General features: G+C 38.2%; 1 protein-coding gene across 1 annotated transcript in view; it reads right to left on the bottom strand.

Moving 5' to 3' along the window:
• Positions 1–24,848, bottom strand: part of ACER3 (alkaline ceramidase 3) — a 157,407-nt gene that overhangs the window by 5,350 nt on the left and 127,209 nt on the right. The window contains exons 7-9 of the mRNA XM_053560471.1: positions 17,958–18,016; positions 5,465–5,566; positions 3,952–4,056 (exon numbers count right to left, since the gene is read on the bottom strand). Coding sequence (XP_053416446.1) covers positions 3,952–4,056; positions 5,465–5,566; positions 17,958–18,016 — 266 coding nt within the window. The remainder of the gene's footprint in view (positions 1–3,951; positions 4,057–5,464; positions 5,567–17,957; positions 18,017–24,848) is intronic.

The following is a 24,848-nucleotide window of genomic DNA, read 5'->3' as shown; positions in this document are numbered from 1 at the left end:
ACCTAAAAAAATAAAATGCCATGTATAGTAACCTTTTAACCAAAACACAGTAGAGACTGAAAGCCTGCCATTGTTTGTTTCTGCTGTTGTTTAACAGGTGATACAGGCATTCTGGAGCTGTTGCTGTGCTGCTTAGTTATCCTGAACACATTATTTTTTCACTATATTAATGGTATGTCATATTTTTTACTGTTAAATACTTAAGTGTGAATAAGTATAAGAAAATGATTCCTTATTGGTTGCATGTAAATTCAGAATCTGGGATGATGGTGATGTTAAACAACCACAGATTGTCCACATGGGTGGCTGAGATAGTGGCATCTTTGCTTTCTGGGGTACCATGTACACACACTTTGTTTCATGCACAAAATTATTAAAAATATTATATAAAATTACCTCCAGGCTATGTGGATAAGGTATGTATAAAACATAAATGAACTTCGTATTTAGACTTGGGTCCCATCCCCAAGATATCACATTATGTATATGCAAATATTCCAGAATCCGAAAAAAAAATCTGAAATCTGAAACACTTCTGGTCCCAAGCATTTCGGATAAGGGATACTCAATCTGTATTTTAAACAAGAGAAAGAAAAGGTGAAAGAGCATGAGAAGAAAATTTGTGTAATTTAATGTGGCTGTGATGCCACTTTACTGTATCCAAAATGAACAGTAAGAGGAGCATCAAATATTATTTTCCAAAGAATAGACTATTGTTTTAAAACACAGTCTTACTTTAACAGTTTTTCAGATCTTTACCTCTAAAATAAAGTCACCACTTTTCTCTTTCTGTTCAGGAAAGAGTCATAAACTCAGGCAGAGATGCCAGGGTCCAGGCCTTGCTATACCTCTACCACTCCCAACTATATATTAAGTACCTACAACGTGGGGAGAGGAATTGTTCCAGCAGTATACATTTCATTCTTAAATTACTCTGACTGGATGGTTATTATTATTTCTGTTTTGCACGTGAGAAATGGTCTTTGTAAGGTCAAATATTTCACTCAAGGGACCACAGTTAGTAAATAATAGAAGCAATATTTAATTTAGGTTCTTTTTAGCCATTAGCCAATATATTGTGCTGTACTTAACTGGCCAGTTATCATTATGAAGTCACTTCTCTCTGGGCCCTAGTTTCCTTCACCATCAAAAAAAATTATGCTAGATAATTTCTAAGGTTTAGGGAGTCTGTGTCGGGGCTTGAAACCAGGTGATAACACTAATTGACCATGAGATCATGTGAGATACTTGACTTGTTTTTCCTCAAACACAAAATAATACTTGCCTCACAGGACTGTCATGAAGAGTAGGAGCTTAAAATGCAAACTTTTTTTTTGAGACAGAGTCTCACTATGTCACCCTTTGGTAGAGTGTTGTGGCATCACAGCTCACAGTAACCTCAAGCTCTTGGGCTTAAGTGAAAATGCAAACTTTTATTCTCCTGATCCCTAATCATCAGAGAAATGCAAACCAAAACTACCCTGAGACATCACCTAATCCTAATGAGAATGGCCCACATCACAAAGTCTCAAAGCTGCAGATGCTGGAGTGGATGTGGAGGGAAGGGAGCACTTTTACTCTGCTGGTGGGACTGCAAACCAGTACAACCTTTGTGGAAGGAAATACAGATAATCCTCAAAGAACTCAAAGTAGATGTCCCTTTTGATCCTGCAATCCCATTACTAGGCATCTATCCAGAAGGAAAAAAAAATCCTTTTGTCATAAGGACATTTGCACTAGACTATTTATTGTGGCTCAATTTACAATTGTCAAAATGTGGAAACAGCTTAAATGCCACCAACCCAGGAATGGATTAACAAATTGTGGCATATGTATACCATGGAATACTATTCAACCACTAAAAACGATGGAGACTTTACATCTTTTGTATTAACCTGGATGGAGGTGGAACACATTCTTCTTAGTAAAGCATCATGAGAGTGGAGAAGCAAGAATCCAATGTACTCAGTCCTAATATGAAGGCCGTAGATGAGCTAATACAGGGGTTGGGTGGGTGAATGAGCAAGTGGGGAGAGGGGAGGAGGAAGGGAGACGGAGGGTCACGGTGTACGGCACACCTCTCGGGGGGCAGGACACAATTATAACAGGGACTGTATCTAACAAGTGCAATCAACGTAACCTAATGATTTGTACCCTTAATGAATCCCAAATTCATGATTGTTAACCTTTAATACTCTTTTTATAAAAAAAAAAAAAAAAGAAAATGCAAACTTTTTATTATGGGAAATTTCAAACATAAACAGAAGTACCCATTATGTTAAAATCTTTTTTATCTCTCTATATTTGCAGCATCTATAGTGATGTTTCCTTTTACACTTCTGATGCTAGTAATTTATGCTTTTCCTCATTTCTTTTAGTTTAGTCATACAGGATATGCTAGTTATTAAATTACTGAATCTCAGTTTCAAATTCACCCTTTTAAAATAACAGCTTTTTATCGAGGTATAATTGATATATAAAAACCTGCACATGGAGGGAGGGTGATTGGTGAGACCACACCTATGGTGCATCTTCCAAGGGTACATGTGAAATTTACTAAATGTAGAATATAAATGTCTTAACACAATAACTAAGAAAATGCCAGGAAGGCTATGTTAACCAGTTTGATGAAAATATTTCAAATTGTATATAAAACCAGCACATTGTACCCCATGACTGCATTAATGTACACAGCTGTGATTTAATAAAAAAATAGAAACCTGCACATATTTAATGCATATGATATGATGAGTTTGGACATATGCATAGCTCATGAAACCATCACCATAATCAAGGTAATAAACATATCTATCATCTTCAAAAGTTTCCTCATGCTCCCTGTTATTTTTGTGGTAACACTTGAGATCTACCTTCTTAACAAATTTTTTAAGTGTACAGTATGGTATTGTCATCTGTAGGTACTAGGCTGTACAGCAGATTTCTAAAACTTATTCATCTTGTATAACTGAAATTTTATACTAATTGAACATTTCATGTCTCCCATTTAGATAATTTGGGTTGGATGAAAAGTTGATCTCCAGATAGATAAGATGCAAATGTTATTATGAAAGGTGTTTTTAAAATTTCATTTGAGTAAATTTTCACATTTGTTCAAAGGAAAATTTTCTTTCCCTTTCTAGAAATATTTCAGCTCCCAATTCCTGAGAATTTGAGTTTAAATATGGCCTGATCAACTGGTAGAGATCAGTATTTACACATCCATTCATTAAATGATTTAACAATATATACCGAGTGCTTACTATGTGCCAGGCATTGTTCTAAGCATTTAGGAGAGTAGCAGTGAAAAATATAAGTTCCTGTTATCAAGGAACTTACAGTATAGTTGGGTGAGGTAAACAAATAAATACACAGCTTTTACAAATATTTTGAAGAAAAATAAGACCTGTTAAGGGGAAAAAGAGTGATATGAAGGTGTGTTAGGTGGATGGGGCGCTTGGTGAGAGCTCTGAGTCTGATTTTTCTATAAATAGCTGACATCTAACAGACTTCTTATTAGGGGAAGAGGAAGGAAAAAGGAGAGAAGTGGCAACCAGTTTATCGTAGGGAAAGGATACCAATTAAGCTGGAGACTTTGGGTAGTAGCTTTTATAGTCCCCTATGCAGGGGATCTGGCTGCTGTTTCTTTTCTTCTAAATTTGTTTTCTATAAACTGAAATTTGCTGATCAACAAGAAACCTGAAAAGTTTATATCCTACTACTAAGAAAGGAGATGAACGATTTACTAATATGAGTCGGTTAGTACAACTGCCTCAATTTAAGGATGTGAAACCTGAGCTTTAAGAGAATGTGAGAGGATTGCTTAAAGTCAGTCAGTGGCAGATGAAAAGCTGGAACAAAGTTCTGATTCTGTTTCTAACATTTTATATGTATATTGCCCTATTTGAAGAATAAAGAAAAAAAAATTAAGCTAAAATAGTCTTTATTTCCTACCTGAACAGGATGTGAAGATAAGAACCAAGGCCAGTTAATATATGCCACCACGCATGAAATTGTGTGGCGATACCTATGATAGGTGGTACCCTCTTTCGAAAGTTCCTGTGTGGAGAGGAGGAAAAATCACCATGTTAAATTTTTAAAATGTTTAACAACTAATGCTGGAAGTCTTAGAGCATTCTGAAATAACATTCTCAAATATGGAAATTATTTAATTTCCTTAAGTCTCCTGTAGTCTGCCATATTGTTTTCTAAAGTGTATTCTGAGGAATAGTATTTCTGGCAGAAGTTCCATGAAGACATACTCTATCAAATAAATGTAGTAAACATTATATAATTTATTACCCTCTTGGAGATTTTTAATGTATATTAACACATTAAAGGCTCTGAGAAGTCCTACAATAAAGAGTTATCTTTAGTTTTTTAGGTAACCTACTAACCCATGGAACCCTTTTTTTAGGTAATACTTATTAACACTCACTGGAACAAGTGTTTTCCGTACGTGCTTTGTGAAACACTAGTCTACTTAGCTATCCACTCAAGAAACTGCATTTTAGTAGAGCAACATATATTCTATTTTTCTTTTGCTTTTTTGAAACAGAGTCTTACTCTGCTGCCTAGGCTAGAGTGCTGTGGTGCCATCATAGCTCACAGCAGCCTCAAAATCTTGGGCTCAAGCGATCTTTGTCTCAGCTGCCTAAGTAGCTAGGACTACAGGCACCTGCCACATGCTGGATAATTTCTCTATTTTTAGTAGAGATGAGGTCTTGCTCTTGCTTAGGCTTGTCTTAATCTCCTGAGCTCAAGCAATCTAATTGCCTTGACCTCCCAGAGTGCTAGGATTACAGGTGTGAGCCACTGCACCACCCAGCCTTATTTGTTCTTTTTTTTTTTTTTTTTTACAGTTTGTTTGTTTGAATCAGGATTCCAAAAAGGCCAACACATTGTATTTGGCTGAAATATCTCATAAGTCTTGTAATCTATATGTCCCTCCTACCTCTTTTTTCCCCCTCTGCCATTTATTTGCTGAAGAGACCTGATCACTTATCCTGTAGATGACTGATGTTCTGAATTTTGCTGATTGTGTCCCTGTGGTTTTGTTCAGTATACTCCTCTATCCTCAGTTTTGTTTATGCAAAAATTTTAGGACACAGAATTTTGAGTTGGAAGGACCCACTAGTTTAATCTATTTAACATGCTCACTTTATGGATAGTGAGGCCGAGAAGGATAGCATCTTAGTGGACAGACTAGAATCCAAAGACCTAAGTCTAATACTCAAACTCTTGTCAATACATAATTGCTGGTAAAAGGAACACTCATCTTTTTAAGAAAATAACATTAGGCATATGAAAAAGTGCCAATTTATATACATTTTATTTCATAAGGTTATTATAAATCATTCTTATTTATTCAATAAAGTGGATTAGGCAGGTTTCAAAGATGTAGTCAACATTTGATTAACTGGAGTTCCTCCAAAAATATTTCTCAAGGAATGAAAATATATCTTACCTTAGTGACTCACAAAAGATGTTATCTATATTCCAAAATAAAAATCCTAATAAAAATATACCCAAGGATGTATAACCCAGTCCTCTAAGCCATGGATAAACCCTGTGGAGGGGAAAAAGAGAAGCAAAATAACATTTTCTCAAGTCATGTCATGATCAGAGATTAAAATCATCACTTTCTTTTTTCTTTTTTTTTGTCCTTTCTGATTCACTTGTGCAAGTTTCAACTTATTGATTTTGCTGGGAGAGCTTCTCTCATTTCTGAACAGGACTTGGGATCAGAGCTGGGAAGACAGCACTACTGCATGATGATTTTCTATGATTTTAAAAGTGGGTTAAACAAGCCTCAAAGGTTTAAGCATTTGCAGTGGGCTTTTGGGAATCTTACTCCTTCCTGCCAACAATCTTTTGGTGGTTTCAAGAATTTAGAAGAGGCCAAATCTCACTGAAAAATGAGGAGAGAAGTGGGTGTCTGGTGATCACAGTGACTGTGGGAAACATTGCTGCTGTGGAAAAATTGGTTCATGAAAATAATTGAACGGTATTTAAAGAAATCGATGCAGCACTATAGATTGAACTACATGTAGTGTCCAAAATCCTGCACGAGTACTTCTGAGTCAGGAAAATTTCATCCCAGTGGGTGCCTCACACTTTGACGGATGAGCAAAAGTGCATCTGTGTTGAATGGTGTAAAGAAATGTCTGGTCAGACTTGACAGAGTAAAGTCTAGATGCATTTCTTTTCTTTTTTTTTTTTTTTTACAGTTTTTGGCTGGGGCTGGGCTTGAACCCACCACCTCCAGCATATGGGGCCAGTGCCCTACTCCTTGAGCCACAGGCGCCACCCCACATTTCTAACATTGTTACTGGTCATGGAACTTGATTCAGAGAATGAGCATCAGTCAACAGTGTGGATTTTTCCCAATGAAAACCCACAAAAAGAAAAAGAAAAAAAAGAAGGAAAAGAAAGGGGAAAGAAAAGAAAAGAAAAGAAAATCCACCAACAGAAGTGAAACAGCCCCGAAGTGTCAAAGAAAATAGTGGCAACTTTCTTCTCCAAAGGTGGTCATGTTTATAACTGTTCTTCTGGAGGAACAAAAGACTGTTACTACTCAGTGGCACACAACAGTGTCCCTACCAAAAGTTGTTGGGAAGCTTCAAGAATTGTGGCTAAGGACAGGACTGTAGGGGACATCTTGTACCATGACAATGTGTCTGCCCACACAGCCAACATAATCATTTGGTTCTGGAGTCCACAGAGGTTAAACTTATGACTCATCCACTCTACAGGCCTGACCTGGCCCTACATGATTATTTCCTGTTCCTTAGAGTAAAAAATGGTATGTGCATAAGGTTCTAGCCTTAAAGAAGCTGTTCTTGCCTACAAAAGTAAGCTTATAGCACTTGAAGAAAGCAAGTGGACAGAGTGTTTTCCAAAATGGTTGACAAGAATGCAAAAGTACATAGAATGGGGCGGTGCCTGTGGCTCAGTCGGTAGGGCGCCGGCCCCATATGCCGAGGGTGGCGGGTTCAAACCCGGCCCCGGCCAAACTGCAACCAAAAATAGCCGGGCGTTGTGGCGGGCGCCTGTGGTCCCAGCTACTCGGGAGGCTGAGGCAGGAGAATCGCTTAAGCCCAGGAGTTGGAGGTTGCTGTGAGCTGTGTGAGGCCACGGCACTCTACCGAGGGCCATAAAGTGGGACTCTGTCTCTACAAAAAAAAAAAAAAAAAAAAAAAAAGTACATAGAATGTCATGGTGATTATTTTGAGAAACTATAGTAATCAAATGATTTTTTTTTTTTTTTTTGTAGAGACAGAGTCTCACTTTATGGCCCTTGGTAGAGTGCCATGGCCTCACACAGCTCACAGCAACCTCCAATTCCTGGGCTTAAGCGATTCTCTTGCTTCAGCCTCCCGAGTGGCTGGGACTACAGGCGCCTGCCACAACGCCCGGCTATTTTTTGGTTGCAGTTTGGCAGGGGCCGGGTTTGAACCCGCCACCCTCGGTATATGGGGCCGGCGCCTTACCGAGTGAGCCACAGGCGCTGCCCCAAAATGATTTTATATTTCTTAATTTTTGTATTATCTCAAAACTTTTGTAGTGTTTATTATATAAACCTTTGAAACCATCACCACCATCAAGGTAATAAATATCTATATCACCTCTAAAAGATTAGTTTTCATTCTTTTAGAACACTACATAAATGGAATCATACCATATGTATCTTATTGTATGGCTTCTTTCACTTGGCATAATTATTTTGAGTTTAATCCATGTTGTTATGTGTGTCAATATTTCATTTCCTTTTATTGCTGAGTATTTGTCTAAATACTGGTGAACATTTTGTATTGTTTTTGACTACTACAAATAAAGCAGCTATGAACATTCATAACTAACACTTTGGACATATTTTCATTTCTCTTGCATAAATAGCTAAGAGAGGAATGACTAGGTGGTATGGCAGGTGAATATTTAACTTTTTAAAGATACCGCTAAACCGTTTTACTAAGTGATAGTACCATTTTCGCCTTACCAGCTGTGTATGAGTCAACATATCCTCCTCAACACTTGGTATGATGTCAGTCTTTTTCATTTAGGCATTCTAGTGGGCATGCATCAGCCTCCTGAGTAGTACCTGGGACTATAGGCACTTGCTACCAGGCCTGGATAATTTTTCCTATATTTGGTAGAGACAGGGTCTTGCTCTTCTTCAGGCTGGTCTTAAACTCCTAATCTCAAGTGATCCTCCTGTCTCACCCTCCCAGAGTGCTAGGATTGTAGGTGTGAACCACTATGCCCAGCTAGAATACATATTCTGTTTGAGCAAACATGGAACATATGTCAAGATATACAGTACTCAGCATACTATCCTTGGTACATAGCCTGATCCATAATACAAACCTCAACACATTTAAATAAAATGAAATTATACAGAGTGTGTTCTCTTGACCACAATGGGAATCAAATTAAGAATTAAGAAGAATGGTAACATGAAAATCTCCAAATACTTGAATGCTAAACAATATACTTCTAAGTAATCCATTAGTTAAAAAGGAAGTCTTAAGGGAAATAAAAAAAAATTGAAGTAACTGAAAATGAAAATACAACATATGAACAGTTGTGGAACACAACTAAAGCAGTGCTAAAAGAAATTTACAGCACTAAATGCTCATTATGAAAGAAGAAAGTCTGAGTAATCTAAGTAATTTAAGCTTACACCTCAATAACCTTGAAAAAGAAATGCAAAATAAACCCACAACAAATAATAAGAAGAAAATAATAAAGAGAAGAAACCAATGAAACTGAAAAATGAAAAATAGAGATAATCAGTTAAACAAAAATCTTCCTCCCGCCTCAGCTTCTCAGAATACTAGAATTACAGGAGTAAGCCATTGTACCTGGCTGGCAACAATATTTTAACTTTAGCCAATATGATTCTAAAATGTATAAGGAAAGGCAAAGGAACCTAAATACCTAAAATAATTTTGAAAAAGAAGAATGAAGGAAGTGAATAAGTCTCCATGATTTGAAGACTTATAGCTATGGTAATTCAGACTGTGTGGTATTCGTGGAGGGACAGACATACCAATCAATGGAATAGACTAGAGATCCAAGAAATAGATTTATACAAATATACCCAAATAATTTTTGACAAAGGTACCAAAGCAAGTCAATAGAGAAAGAATAGTCTTTTTAACCAATGGTTCCACAGCAGATGGAAATCCATGGGAGCCTCACACTAAGCCTTACATTCTATCCAAAATAAATCACGAACATAAAGGTAAAACTATATAATTAAAAAAAAAAATTAGGAGGCCAGGTGTGGTGGCTTACACCTGCAATCTAGGAAGCCGAGGCAAGCGGTCAGGAGTTTGAGACCAGCCTGAGCAAGACCCCATCTCTACTAAAAATAGAAAAATTAGCCAGGTATGGTGGTGCATGCCTGTAGTTCAAGGTATTTAAGAGGCTGGGGCAGGATTGCCTGAATCCAGGAGTTTGAGGTTGCTGTGAGGAAAGCTGAGGCCACAGAACTCTAGCCCAGAAGACAAAGTGAGATTCTGTCTAAAAAAAAAAAAAAACAGGCTCGGCGCCTGTAGCTAAAGCGGCTAAGGCATCAGTCAGCCACATACACCAGAGCTGGTGGGTTTGAATCCAACACAGGCCTGCCAAACAATGACAACTACAACACCCTCCCCCCCAAACAACAACAACAAAAAACAATAGCTGGGCACTGTGGCGGGTGGCTATAGTCTCAGCTACTTGGGAGTCTGAGGCAAGAGAACTGCTTAAGCCCAGGAGTTGTAGGTTACTGTGAGCTTTGATGGCACGGCACTCTACCCATGGTGACAGCTTGAGGCTCTATGTCAAAAAAAAAAAAGGAGGAGAAATTCTTTGGTATCTACACCTAGGTATAAAGTTCTTAGACTTGACACCAAAAGCATGATCCAAAAAAAAAAAAAAAAACTGCAAATCTGATCTCATTGAAATTAAAAATGTTTGCTCATTGAAAAAGAGGATGAAAAGATAAGGTATAGATTGATAGAAAATATTTACAGGGAACAATCCAAGATGGTGGCCGAGTAATAGATTCCCTGCAATAAGGTACGGTGAGTCTGGGGAGATAAGACTCCAGGCATCTCTGGCTGGTGGGATCTGCCTATACTTATCACTTTGAGGATACAGGGAGTCAGCAAGGGACTTGAGGACCCAGAGAGGACAAAAACAATGGAAAACTGGCAAGTGGTTGCGTGTGTTCGATCGACCTAATCCTGCTGGCAGCTGTAAGTACTAGCAGCAGTGAGACTGCAAACCGGAAAGGCCTTACCTGTGAACTGTTTTGGTGTTTTTGGACTTGGCACTCAGTTGAACTGCCTTGTGGAGAGCTTGAGCAGGAGTGCGGAGAACTTTGGGCATTGTCTAGGGCCCCAGAATGAACTGCTGAGCGAGACGGAGCTAATAGTGTTCAGCTGTGGGCCGCAGGGAGCCATTGTGAGAGAGAACTGCCCTGGCAAGCTCCGCCCTCAGGGATCCAAGAGCAAGGATTGGGCAGGAGCTAGTAACCTAGCGACTGAGCAGACTAAAGGCGGGGACTGAGCTGCCTTATAGCCTTAAGCCTCAGGGGCAGAGTGAGACCAAATTTGGCACACTGGAGCCTCAGGTGGTTGCCCTAGGTAGAGTACTGGGGCATCACAACTTATAGCACCCTCAAACTCCTAGGCTTGGCGCAGCCTGGACCTCCATAAGAGCTGTGCCATGATTGCCGACCGGTGACCCGTGCCTGCTGGGCCTCCGCATGCCCTGACCAGGAAATGTGGGAGCTGCGCAACCCTGCGTCCTCCCTCCTGTACCCTCCCTGCCTCCCCACTGGCCTGCTCATCTGGCCAGGGACTCTGGTAGCCGCATGCCCTCTGGAGCCCTCCCTGCCTCAGTGCAGAGCCCTTCTCCCGACCAAAGACTGCTGGAGCCTTGGGCTCTCTGTGCCAAAGTCACTGGATGCCAGGCACTCCCAGAACTGTGCGCACCACCTCCCGCCCTGTTGCTGGATCTGGGTGTGTCACACTCTGGAGCTGCTTCCACAACCAGAACTCCCTGGCTGGGGCAGCCCCAGAGGAACTTCACAGGGTCACTCCCTACAAAGATCCAGCAATAATAGAGTGATCCTGCTGGGGTCTAATCTTAAAGACACACCTCCCCAACTCTGAGGACGGCCAGAGGCAACGGTGAAAAACAATCATGAGGTGAAATCAACAGAAAAACTCTGGCAATATGAATAATCAGAGTAGATCAACTCCCCCAAGGATCATTGGGGCAGACACAGCACAAGATCCCGTGCACAAAAAAATAGCTGAGATGTCAGAAATCGAATTCAGAATCTGGACAGCAAATAGGATCGAATTAGAATTCCAAGCAGTAACCCAAAAGATATCTCAAGAATTCAACGAATTCAAAGACCAAATGACCAAAGATTTTCACACATTGAGACAAGAAGTTGCAGCCCTCAAAGATTTGAGAAACACAGTAGAATCCCTCAGTAACAGAATGGAGCAAGCAGAAGAAAGGATTTTTGACATTGAAGACAAAGCTTTTGAATGCTCCCAAACTCTCAAAGAGGAAGAGAAATGGAGGGTAAAAACAGATCACTCTCTCAGAGAGCTCTGGGATAATTCGAAAAACAAAACAAAATAAAATTCATCTTATAGGGATCCCCGAAAGTGACGAAGTGGCTTCACAAGGCACAGAGTCTCTTCTCCATGAGATTATGAAGGAGAACTTTCCAGACATGCCAAGAGATCCTGAAATTCAGATAGCAGACAGTTTCAGAACTCCAGCATGACTCAAGCCAAATAAGACATCCCCCAGACACATCATAATCAATTTCAAAGTTAATATGAAGAAGAAAATTCTGAAAGCAGCCAGATGAAAGAAAACCATCACCTACAAGGGCAAGAATATTAGAATAACTGCAGATCTCTCTGCTGAAACCTTTCAAGCTAGAAGAGGATGGTGATCGACATTTAATCTCCTAAAACAAAATAACTTTCAACCCAGGATCCTGTACCCAGCCAAAAGGAGTTTAATTTATGACGGAGAAATTAATACTTCAATGACATTCACATGTTGAAGAAATTTGCCATAACTAGACCAGCTCTCCAGGACATTCTCAGACCTATCTTCCATAAAGACCAGCGTAATCCTCCACCACAAAAGTAAATGCACCAAGAAAATTTTAATCAAACTCCAACTTCTACAGTCGCAAAAGAATTAAAAATGTCCACCAGGCTCTCTAAAGGCTTATCAATATTCTCAATTAACATGAATGGTTTAAATTGTCCTCTAAAGAGGCACAGTTTGGCTGACTGGATACAAAAACTCAAGCCAGATATGTACTTCATACAAGAATCGCATCTTACATTAAAAGACAAATATAGACTCAAGGTGAAGGGATGGTCATCTATACTCCAGGCAAATGGAAAGCAGAAAAAAGCAGGCATTGCAATCCTATTCGCAGATGCAATAGGCTTCAAAACAACCGAATTAAGGAAGGATAAGGATAGACACTTCATATTTGTTAAAGGTAATACTCAATATAATGAGATTTCAATTATTAATATTTATGCACCCAACCAGAACGCACCTCAGTTTATATGAGAAACTCTAACAGACATGAGCAACTTGATTTCCTCCAGTTCCATAGTAGTTGGAGATTTTAACACCCCTTTAGCAGTGCTGGATAGATCCTCCAAAAAGAAGCTAAGCAAAGAAATTTTAGATTTAAACTTAACTATTCAACATCTGGACTTAACAGACATCTACAGAACATTTCATCCCAACAAAACTGAATACACATTCTTCTCGTCAGCCCACGGAACATACTCCAAAATTGACCATATCCAAGGCCACAAATCTAACCTCAGCAAATTTAAAAGAATAGAAATTATTCCTTGCATCTTCTCAGACAATCATGGAATAAAAGTTGAACTCAATAACAACAGGAACCTGCATAACCATACAAAAACATGGAAGCTAAACAACCTTATGCTGAAGGATAGATGGGTTATAGACGAGATTAAGAAGGAAATCACCAAATTTGTGGAACAAAACAACAATCAAGACACGAATTACCAGAACCTCTGGGATACTGCAAAGGCAGTCCTAAGAGGGAAATTTATAGCACTGAAAGCTTTGCTCAAGAAAACAGAAAGAGAGGAAGTTAATAACTTAATGGGACATCTCAAGCAACTGGAGAAGGAAGAACACTCCAACCCCAAACCCAGCAGAAGAAAAGAAATAACCAAAATCAGAGCAGAATTAAATGAAATTGAAAACACAAGAATTACACAACAGATCAATAAATCCAAAAGTTGGTTTTTTGAAAAGATCAATAAAATAGATAAACCTTTGGCCAACCTAACCAGGAAAAAAAGAGTAAAAACTCTAATTTCATCAATTGGAAATGGTAACGATGAAATAACAGACCCCTCAGAAATTCAAAAAATCCTTAACGAATACTACAAGAAACTCTACTCTCAGAAATATGAAAATCTGAAAGAAATCAACCAATACCTGGAAGTACGCCACCTAGCAAGACTTAGCCAGAATGAAGTGGAAATCTTGAACAGGCCTATATCAAGTTCTGTAATAGCATCAACTATACAAAATCTCCCTAAAAAGAAAAGCCCAGGACCACATGGCTTTACATCAGAATTCTACCAAACCTTTAAAGAAGAATTAGTACCTATATTACTAAAACTCTTCCAAAATATAGAAAAAGAAGGAATATTAACCAACACATTCTACGAAGTAAACATCACCTTGATCCACAAACCAGGGAAAGACCCAACAAGAAAAGAAAATTATAGACCAATATCACTAATGAATATTGATGTTAATATACTCAATAAGCTCCTAACAAACAGAATCCAACAACACATCAAAAAAATTATACACCATGACCAAGTGGGATTTATCCCAGGGTCTCAAGGCTGGTTCAATATACGTAAATCTATAAATGTAATTCAGCACATGAACAAACTAAAAAATAAGGACCGTATGATTCTTTCAGTTGATGCAGAAAAAGCTTTTGATAATATCCAGCATCCCTTCATGATCAGAACACTTAAGAAAACTGGTATAGAAGGGACATTTCTTAATATGGCAAACCCATAGCCAATATCGTATTGAATGGAGTTAAATTGAAATCATTTCCACTTAGATCAGGAACCAGGGCAAGGTTGCCCATTGTCTCCATTGCTCTTTAACATTGTAATGGAAGTTTTAGCCATTGCAACTAGGGAATAAAAGACGATCAAGGGTAAACCCATGGGGTCAGAAGAGATCAAACTTTCACTCTTCGCAGATGATATGATCGTACATCTGGAAAACACCAGGGATTCTCCTACACAACTTTTAGAAGTGATCAAGGAATATAGCAATGTCACAGGCTACAAAATCACAAATCTGTAGCCTTTATATATACCAACAATAACCAAGCCAAAAAAACAGTCAAGGACTCTATTCCTTTCACAGTAGTGCCAAAGAAGATGAAATATTTGGGAGTATACCTAACAAAGGACGTCAAAGATCTCTACAAAGAGAACTATGAAACTTTAAGAAAAGAAATAGCTGAAGATGTTAACAAATGGAAAAACACACCATGCTCATGGCTGGGAAGAATCAACATAGTTAAAATGTCTACACTACCCAAACCAATATATAATTTTAATGCAATTCCTATTAAAGCCCCATTGTCATATTTTAAAGATCTTGGAAAATAATACTTCGTTTTATATGGAATTAGAAAAAACCTCGAGTAGCCAAAACATTACTCAGCAATAAAAACACAGAAGGAGGAATCACGCTACCAGACCTGAGATTGTACTATTGATCGATAGTGATCAAAACAGCATAGTATTGGCACAAAAACAGAGAAGTAGATGTCTGGAACAGAATAGAGAACCAAGAGATGAATCCAGCTACTTACTGTTATTTGATCTTTGACAAGCCAATTAAAAACATTCAGTGGGAAAAAGATTCCCTGTTTAACAAATGGTGCTGGGTGAACTGGCTGGCAACCTGTAGAAGATTGAAACTGGACCCACACCTTTCACCATTAATTAAGATAGACTCTCACTGGATAAAAGATTTAAACTTAAGACATGAAACTATAAAAATACTTAAAGAAAGTGCAGGGAAAACTCTTGAAGGAAACGGCCTGGGTGAATATTTTATGAGGAGGACTCCCCAGGCGATTGAAGCAATATCAAAAATACACTATTGGGACCTGATCAAACTAAGAAGCTTCTGCAGAGCCAAGAACACAGTAAGTAAAGCAAGCAGACAGCCCTCAGAATGGTAGAAAATATTTGCAGGTTATACCTCCAATAAAGGTCTAATAACCAGAATCCACAGAGAACTCAAACATATTAGCAAGAAAAGAACACGTGATCCCATCTCAGGGTGGGCAAGGGACTTGAAGAGAAACTTCTCTAAAGAAGACAGACTCACGATCTACAAACACGTGAAAAAAAGCTCTTCATCCTTAATCATCAGAGAAATGCAAATCAAAACTACTTGGAGATATCATCTAACCCCAGTAAGAGTAGCCCACATAACAAAATCCCAAAATCAGAGATGTTGGCGTGGATGTGGAGAAAAGGGCACACTTCTACACTGCTGGGTGGGAATGCACACTAATATGTTCCTTGTGGAAGGATGTTTGGAGAAAACTTAGAGACCTAAAAATAGGCCTGCCATTCGATCCTATAATTCCTTTACTAGGTTTATACCCAGAAGACCAAAAATCACAATATAACAAAGACATATGTACCAGAATGTTTATTGCAGCCCAATTCACAATTGCTAAGTCATGGAAGAAGCCCAAGTGCCCATCGACCCACGAATGGACTAGCAAATTGTGGTACATGTATACCATGGAATATTATGCAGCCTTAAAGAAAGATGGAGACTTTACCTCTTTCATGTTTACATGGATGGAGCTGGAACATATTCTTCTTAGCAAAGTATCTCAGGAATGGAAGAAAAAGTATCCAATGTACTCAGCCCTACTATGAAGCTAAATTATAGCTTTCACATGAAGGCTATAACCCAACTACAGCACATGACTATGAGGAAAGGGCCAAGGAAGGGGATGGGAGGGGGGAGATTAGGGTGGAGGGAGGGTAATGGGTGGGGCCACACCTACGGTGCATCTTAGAATGGGTACAGGCGAAACTTACTAAAGGCAGTATACAAATGTCTACATAAAATAACCAAGAAAATGCCATGAAGGCTACGTTGAACAGTTTGATGAGAATATTTCAGATTGTATATGAAACCAGCACATTGTACCCCTTGACTGCACTAACGTACACAGCTATGATTTAACAATAAAAAAAAATTTATCACAAAAAAAGAAAATATTTACAAACGACATACTTGACATAGAATCAGAACATGAACACTCAACTTTAAAAACAAGAAAAACTACCTTTACTATCTCTTGTAAAAAAGGGAGAAAATGGGCAAAGACATGAACAGAAATTTTACCAAGAAGGTACACATGTGGCAAATAAGCACATGAAAATATGTTCAACATCATTAGCCATCAGGGAAATGCAAATTAAAAGAATGAGATATTAGTACACATCTATCAGAATGGATAGAATGAAAAAAAGTAACAATATTAAATGCTGGTAAACATTCAGAGAAGCTGAATTATTCATACATTGCTGGTAGGAATGTAAAAATAGTAGAGCCACCCTGGAAAATCATTAAGCAGTTTCAAGAAATACTAACTATACAACTATTATAGAACCTAACAATTCTACTCTGGGCATTTATTCCAGAGATACGAAAACTTATGTTCATACAAAAACCTATACACAAATATTCATAGCAGCTTTATTCATGATTGCCCCAAACTGGAAACAATCTATATACTACTAAACAGGTAAATGATTAAACTGTAATACATCTGTATATACCATAGAATCCTACAGAGCAGTAGAAAAGAATGAACTATTGACACACTCATTAACATGGATTACTCTTCATAGAATTACGTTGAGTTGGAAAATCCCATCCCAAAGGTTATAGACCCTATTATTCCATTTCTATAACAGTCTTGAAATGACGAAATTTTAGAAATGGAGGATAGATAAATGATTGCCAGGGGATAAGTGATAAAGAATGGAGAGTAGGGTGAGATAGAAGAGAAATAGGTGTGGTTATAAAAGGGCAATACAGGGATCCTTATGGTGATAGAAATGTTTTATATGTTGGCTGTGTCAATGTCAAAATCTGATTGTGATATTGTACTACAGTTTTGTAAGACATCACCATTTGAGGAAATTGGTAAGGGGTACATTTACAAAGATCCCTTATTTCTTATAAAATGTATACAATTTCTAATTAAAAGTTTAATTAAAAAAGAAAGAATAAATAGAACAAACCCACAAATCATACTATTTATTTACTGAGCACCTGTTGTATGGCCAGGCCCTATTTAAGGTACTCTCATGAATGTTATTTCTTATTTAATTTTTATGAACTCTTAAAGATTATGCCCATTTCCCCAATGATCTTTCAAAAAAACTGAATCTTCGTGGCATTAATACCCTTCCTTGAAAGGTGTTATGTAAAGGGGTTCTCTGGTCAAGCAAGTTTGAGAAAGAAAAGAACAATTTTTTTACTGTAGGATTTTTCAAGGTCTTTAATGTATGGATGACATTAAAAAATATTCAAAAGGAGGACATCATATACAGCTTTCCTCAATTTCTTTAATTTTGGAACCCTTGTTTTCATATAATGCCTATTAACAACTTGCCAAAAGAACTAGTGTTCTTTATAATGAAATATAATAAATGTTGAGTTATAGTTTTTCTATCAAGATTTCTGCTGAAGTGAGGTTTTATGTTATTCAATTTAAGTTATAGATTTACTGTTATGAGCCTGAATATATTTCAGTCATACTGTAGATGATCCAGACTACTTACCATGTAACAATATAAATAGATCGAACTACTAATGTGAAGACCAACATTCCATACATGACCTGAATAGGAAAGGAAAATGAAGTTAGTACAATCATTGTCTTTGGCAAAGGAAATGCATTTTACCTATCAAAATACCTCTCCAAATTAAATTGAAATCTTTATTATTATTACTATTTTTTGAGGCAGGATCTTAACCTGTTGCCTGGGCTAGGGTGCAGTGTTGCGGTTATAGTATTTCACTCCTGGGTTCAAATGATCCTACTGTCTTAAACTCCCAAGTAGCTGGGACTACAGGCACATGCCACTATGCCCAGGTAATTTTTAAATCTTTTGTGAACCGAGGTCTTGCTATATTGGTCAGGCTAATCTTGAGGCCTACACCTGTAATCCCAGTACTCTGGAAGATCACTTGAAGCCATAGCATCTGGCCACATTTATTATCTTTCAGTATACATATATTTTTAAAGGCAGAGTTTCTCACAGCAACTTCAAACTCCTGTGCTCAAATAATCCTCCTGCCTTAGCCTCCCAAGTAGCTGAGACTATCAGTATCTGCCATTACACCAACTAATTTTTTCTATTTTTAGTAGAGATGCGACTTATCTTGCTCAGGGTTGTCTTAAACTTCTAAGCTCAAGTGTTCCTTCCCCTCAGCCTACCACCAGAATACTAGGATTATAGGCATAAGCTGGCCTTTCATTACATTTTAAGGAACAGAATTTTTAGAAAATATGTTAATAGGGCTGGGCGTGGTGGCTCACATCTGTAATCCTAGCACTCTGAGAGGCCGAGGCAGTTGGATGGCCTAAGCTCAAAGGTTCGAGCAACAGGGAGACATCGTCTCTAATAGCCTGGCACTGTGGTGGGTGCCTGTAGTCCCAGCTACTTGGGAGGCTGAGGCAAGAGAATTGCTTAAGCCCAAAAGTTAGAGGTTGCATGAGCTGTGATGCCACAGCACTCTACTGAGGGCAACAAAGTGACACTATCTCCAAAAAAATAAAAAATAAATAAAAAAAGGTTAATTATGTAAGTACGTCATGCTAACCTCTGAGGAAAAATTAAGAGCCTGCTTGAAAATAACCAGTATTAGAAGTCCTATGTCAATTTTAATTCTAAATGGAACCCTGAATTTTAAATATGTGCTGAAACCTGAACAAATGCTATACTTTTACCTCATACTTCTTAGTACCCTCCTTTAGCTTTGCTTTCAGCAGATACAGTAATTGTGCTTTTCTTTTTACAACAGAATGAACTTGAACTCTTTTAAACTTTTCTAAATGTCTCTGCATTTGTGTACATCTTCCCCTACATTCTTTCTCTCATCCCTAGTCTGCAAAGAAAGTGATGCCCACTTCTTGACCAGGTTAATCTGTTCTCCAATTCTTTTTTTTTTTTAATTGAAATACAGCATGCATATAGACACACAAACACAACATAGAAAAGTACTCAAAACATAAATACACAGTTTGATGAATATCATAAAACAAACATAGTTTCAGTTTTTCACTTTGTAGGTCAAAAAATCTGGCATACCACCTCAAAGGTCTCAGGCCCTATGCTTTATCTTCCCTAAGCTTTACCACTATTTTACCTCTAACTTTAGAGCAGTGATTTTCAATCAGTGTGATGCAGATTTTTAAAGATCATTAATTATTTTTGAAAGAAGTTCAAAGCACAGTAAGTATCTCTCTCTCTCTCTCTTTTGAGACAGAGTCTCTTTGTTGCTCTGGGTAGAGTGCCTTGGTATCATCATAGCTCACAGCAACTTCAAATTCTTGGGCATGAGCAATCTTCTGCCTTAGCCGGGAGCAGTGAGACTGGGGAGAGAAGACTCCAGGGATCTTTGGCTTATGTGCTCTGCCCAGAAACATCCCTTTGGGGATGCAGGGAGCCAGCGAAAGACTCGTGGACCACAGGAGGAGGTCAAAAGCAATGGAGAATGGGCTGCCACAGCTGTAACCACAATAGCAGCAAGATTGCAGACAGGGAAAGCCTTCCCTGTGGGTTGTTTGTTTGGACTTGGGCACTCGGTTCAATTACCCTGGGAGAACTTGGGCAAGAGTGCGGGGGGACTTTAAATGTTGTCCAGGGCATGGCACTGAGCCACTTGGTGAGAATGGAGCTAACATTGTTCGGCTGTGGGCCTCAAGTGCAGCCACTGTGGAAAAACTGCCCCTGAAGGCTACTCCCTAGAGGTTGCAGAGCAAGGCCCAGGCTGGGAGACCTTGGGCAAGTGATTGAGTGACTGTGAGCAATGCTAAAGGCCTCTGGGGAAGAGTGGAACTTCCAGTGTTTGGCAGTAGGAGGGCTGCCCTGCGGCCTTAATCCTCAGGGCCATAGAGTGTGGCGAGTTTTGGCACACCAGAAGGCAGGCAGCCACGTCAGGAGAGATCCCAGTGACAAGTGCTTTCCTAGGAAAACTTTGGCTTAGCCAAGGTTAATGGTTTAAAGTGTCTTTTAAGTGCACTGAGGAGAGATTCAGGTTCTCAACCCTGCCAGGTTTGAGGACAAAGTAGTCAGCAGAGGCCTCCAATTTCCATCTCAGACAGCTGTATCGGCATTGTGATTAGCATCTCATACCCCATAAGATCATCTGTTCCCCAGATAATATTCTGCAAGATATATACACTGCTTTGTTTGTGGATTTGATTTTTTTTTTTAACTTTCCCCCACCAGATTTTCCTTTTGTTTGTTTTTTCTTTTTTTCTTCATTTTTCGAGTGTAAATATAATTTTCCATTGTTCCCTTCTTTAATAATAAGAATTTCATTTTTGCTATTGTTTCTGCCCCTGTTATTTGGTTTCCCTCGCAGTTCTATCCTGTAAGGTTTTCTGTTTGTTAGTTTTTGGTTTGATTTATACTATTTTTGTCTTTTCTCTCTGTTTGGTGGAGGTGGGATACTGTGTCTCCTCAGGCTGGCAAATAACTGCTGACCTTAAGGGAACCACCCAACCCAGAACCCCCAGATATTGGGGGTTTTTAAGTCCTGTTCCAAAAGGACTCCTCGAAACCTTAGGCCAGAGGCACGGTGACTTAAAGAGCAAGAGGAAGTGAAAGGAAATTTAGGGCAAGGAAACAGATAAAAGAAAACACTCATGAAGAAGAATCAGCAGAAAAATCCTGGCAACATGAAAAAACAGTCCAGAGTCCCCCACCTCCACCCCCCACCAGGGGAACATGAGGTAGCTACTGCAGAGGATTCCACCTATAAAGAAATGTTAGAAATAATAGAAGGGAATTTAAAATACCCTGAAAACAATGAAGAAAATTGCTCAGAAAGTGGAAAATAACCAAAAGGAAATCCAAAAACAGAATCAAATAAGTGATGAATATATAAAGAATATAGAAAGGCTAAGGCAGACTGAAGGAATTGAAGCAGTCAATTAGGGAACTTAAAGATGCAACAGAAAGTATCAACAACAGACTAGACCATGCAGAAGAAAGAATCTCAGATGTAGAGGACAAATCTCTTGAGATAACTCAGATAGTTAAAGAGGCAGAAAAAAAGAGAAAGAAAGCAGAATGTTCACTGACAGAGTTATGGGACGTTATGACGTGTTCAAACATATGAGTTATAGGTATCTCAGAAGGGGGGAAGAATGCCCCAGAGGAATGGAAGCCATGTTAGAGAATATTATAAATGAAAATTTCCCAAATATCACCAAGGATTCTGACACACTCCTTTCAGAGGGATATCAGACTCCAGGTCACCTCAATTCAAATAGAGCTTGTCCAAGGCACATTTGTAATGAGCCTGTCCAAAGTCAAAACAAAAGAAAAGATTCTGCAAGCTGCCAAAACTAAGCGCCAGTTGACCTACAGGGGCAAATCCATCAGGGTCACTGTAGACTTCTCTAATGAAACTTTTCAAGCCAGAAGACAATGGTCATCTACCTTTAATCTACTTAAAACAATTTCCAGCACAGAATTCTATATCCTGCTAAGCTAAGTTTTAAAATTGATGGAGAAATAAAATCTTTTACTGATATGCAAACATTGAGGAAATTTGCCACATCAAGACCAACTGTACAGGAAACACTTCAACCTGTTCTACACACTGACCATCACAATGGGCCACCAGCAAAGTAAGCACCCACAAATTAAGGACACACCTAGCTTTCACATGATGCAAAATATAAAACTAAGCAATGGACTTTCACAAAATAAGATGAATAGAATGCTACTGCACTTATCAATTATCTCAATAAATGTTAATGGCTTGAATTCCCCACAGAAGAGGCATAGACTGCCTGACTGGATTAAAAACACAAGCCATCCATCTGCTGTCTGCAGGAAACTCACCTAGCCTCAAAAGACAAATTAAAACTCTGAGTTAAGGGTTGGAAGACAATTTTTCAGCCAAATGAAATTCAGAAGAAAAGAGGGGTTGCAATCTTATTTTCAGATACAAGTGGATTTAAAGCAACTAAAGTCAAAAAAGACAATGATGGACACTTCATATTGGTCAAGGGAACAATATAACAAGAAGACATTTCAATTCTAAATATTTATGCTCCCAAAATAAATGCTGCCAGATTCTTGAAACAGATCTTAATTAGTCTGAGCAATATGATATCCTGTAACACCATAATAACAGGGGTCTTTAACACTCCTCTTACAGAACTGGACAGATCCTCTAAACAGAAATTAAACAAAGATACAAGGGACTTAAATGAGGCCCTAGAACAACTATGCTTGATAGACATATATAGAACACTCTATCCCAAAACTAAAGAATATACATTCTTCTCATCAGCCCATGGAACATTCTTCAAAATTGATCATGTCCTAGGACACAAAACATACATCAACAGAATCAAAAGAACTGAAATTTTACCTTGTATCTTCTCAGACCACAAGGCTTTAAAGGTGAAATTCAACTCCAACAAAAACATTCAACCTCACACAAAGGCATGTAAATTAAACAACCTTATGCTGAATGACAATTGGGCGCAGGAAGAAATGAAAACTGAAATCATTAACTTCCTTGAGCATAACAACAATGAGGACACAAGCTACCAAAACTTGTGGGATACAGCAAAAGCAGGCCTGAGAGGAAATTTTATTGCTTTAGGTGGATGCCTACATCCGAAAAACAGAAAGAAAGTGCATCAACAAACTTACAAGCCATCTTATGGAATTGGAAAAAGAAGAACAATCTAAGCTTAAATCCAGCAGAAGAAAAGAAATATCCAAAATTAAACCAGAGATTAATGAAATTGAAAACAAAAGAATCCTTCAGAAAATTAATAAAACAAGGAGTTGGTTTTTTTTAAAAAGTAAATAAAATAGATAAACCTTTGGCCAGACTAACCAGAAATAGAAAAGTATAATCTCTAGTAACCTCAATTAGAAATGAAAAAGGGAAATAACAACAGATGCCACAGAGATATAAGAGATTATCTCTGAATACTACAAGAAACTCTATGCCCAGAAATTTGACAATGTGAAGGAAATGGATCAATATTTGGAAACTCACCCTTTCCCTTGACTTAGCCAGGAAGAAGTAGAGCTCCTGAACAGACCAATTTCAAGTACTGAGATCAAAGAATCAATGAAAACTCTTCCAACAAAAAAATGGCCTGGTCCAGATGGCTTCACACCAGAATTCTATCAAGTCTTCAAAGAAGAGCTTATTCCTATGCTGCATAAATTATTCCAAAAAATTGAGGGGGAAGGAATCTTCCCTAACATGTTCTACGAAGTAAACATCACCCTGATAACCAAAACCAGGAAAAGACTCAACTAAAAAGGAGAACTTCAGACCAATTTCACTGATGAATATAGATGCAAAAATTCTCAACAAAATCCTAGCCAATAGGTTACAGCATATATATATATATATATATATATATATATTCATACATCATGATTAAGTAGGTTTAATTGCAGGCATGCAAAGCTGGTTTAACATACACAAGTCCATAAATGTTATTTACTGTATTAACAGAAGCAAAAACAAAGACCATATGATCCTCTCAATAGATGCAGAAAAAGCATTTGATAAAATCCAGTATCCTTTCTAATTAGAACATTGAGGAGTATAGGTATAAGTGGCACATTTCTTAAACTGAAGATTGAAGCTATCTAAGACAAACCCATAGCTAATATTTTACTGAATGGAGTAAAACTGAAAGCTTTTCCACTAAGAACTAGAACCAGACAAGGTTGTCCTCTATCACCACCACTTGCTGGAAGTTCTAGCCAATACAATTAGGCAAGAGAAGGAAATAAAGGGCATACAAATGGGAGCAGAGGAGGTCAAACTCTCTGTCTTTGCTGATTATATGATGTTATATTTAGAGAACCCCAAAGACTCTACCACAAGACTTCTGGAAGTCATCAAAAGGTATAGTAATGTCTCAGGATATAAAATCAATGTCCCCAAGTCAGTAGCCTTTGTATATGCCAACAACAGCCAATATGAGAGGGTAATTAAGGATACAACTCCCTTCAGCATAGCTTCAAAGGAAATGAAATACCTAGGAATAAACCTAACAGAAGAGTTGAAGGACATCTATAAAGAAAATTATGAAACCCTAAAAAAAGAAATAGCAGAGGATATTAACAAATGGAAGAACATACCATGCCCTTGGCCGGGAAGAATCAAAATTATTAAAATGTTTATACTTCCCAAAGCAATCTACTGATTTAATGCCATCCCTATTAAAATACCAACATTGTACTTTCAAGACCCTGAAAAAAGAGTTCTTCGTTTTGTATGGAACCAGAAAAAAACCCATATAGGTAAGGCAGTTCTTGGTAATAAAAACAAAGCTGGGGGCATCAGTCTACCAGACTTTAGGCTGTACGAAAAGGCCATATTGGTCAAAACAGCATGGTACTGGCACAAAAATAGAGAGATGGACATTTGGAATCGAATAGAAAACT

The sequence above is a fragment of the Nycticebus coucang genome, chromosome 14 (genome assembly GCF_027406575.1).
Source record: "Nycticebus coucang isolate mNycCou1 chromosome 14, mNycCou1.pri, whole genome shotgun sequence".
Classification (NCBI taxonomy): Eukaryota; Metazoa; Chordata; class Mammalia; order Primates; family Lorisidae; genus Nycticebus; species Nycticebus coucang.
The sequence above is the reverse complement of the archived record's forward strand: the minus strand, read 5'-3'. Positions and strand labels throughout refer to the sequence as shown.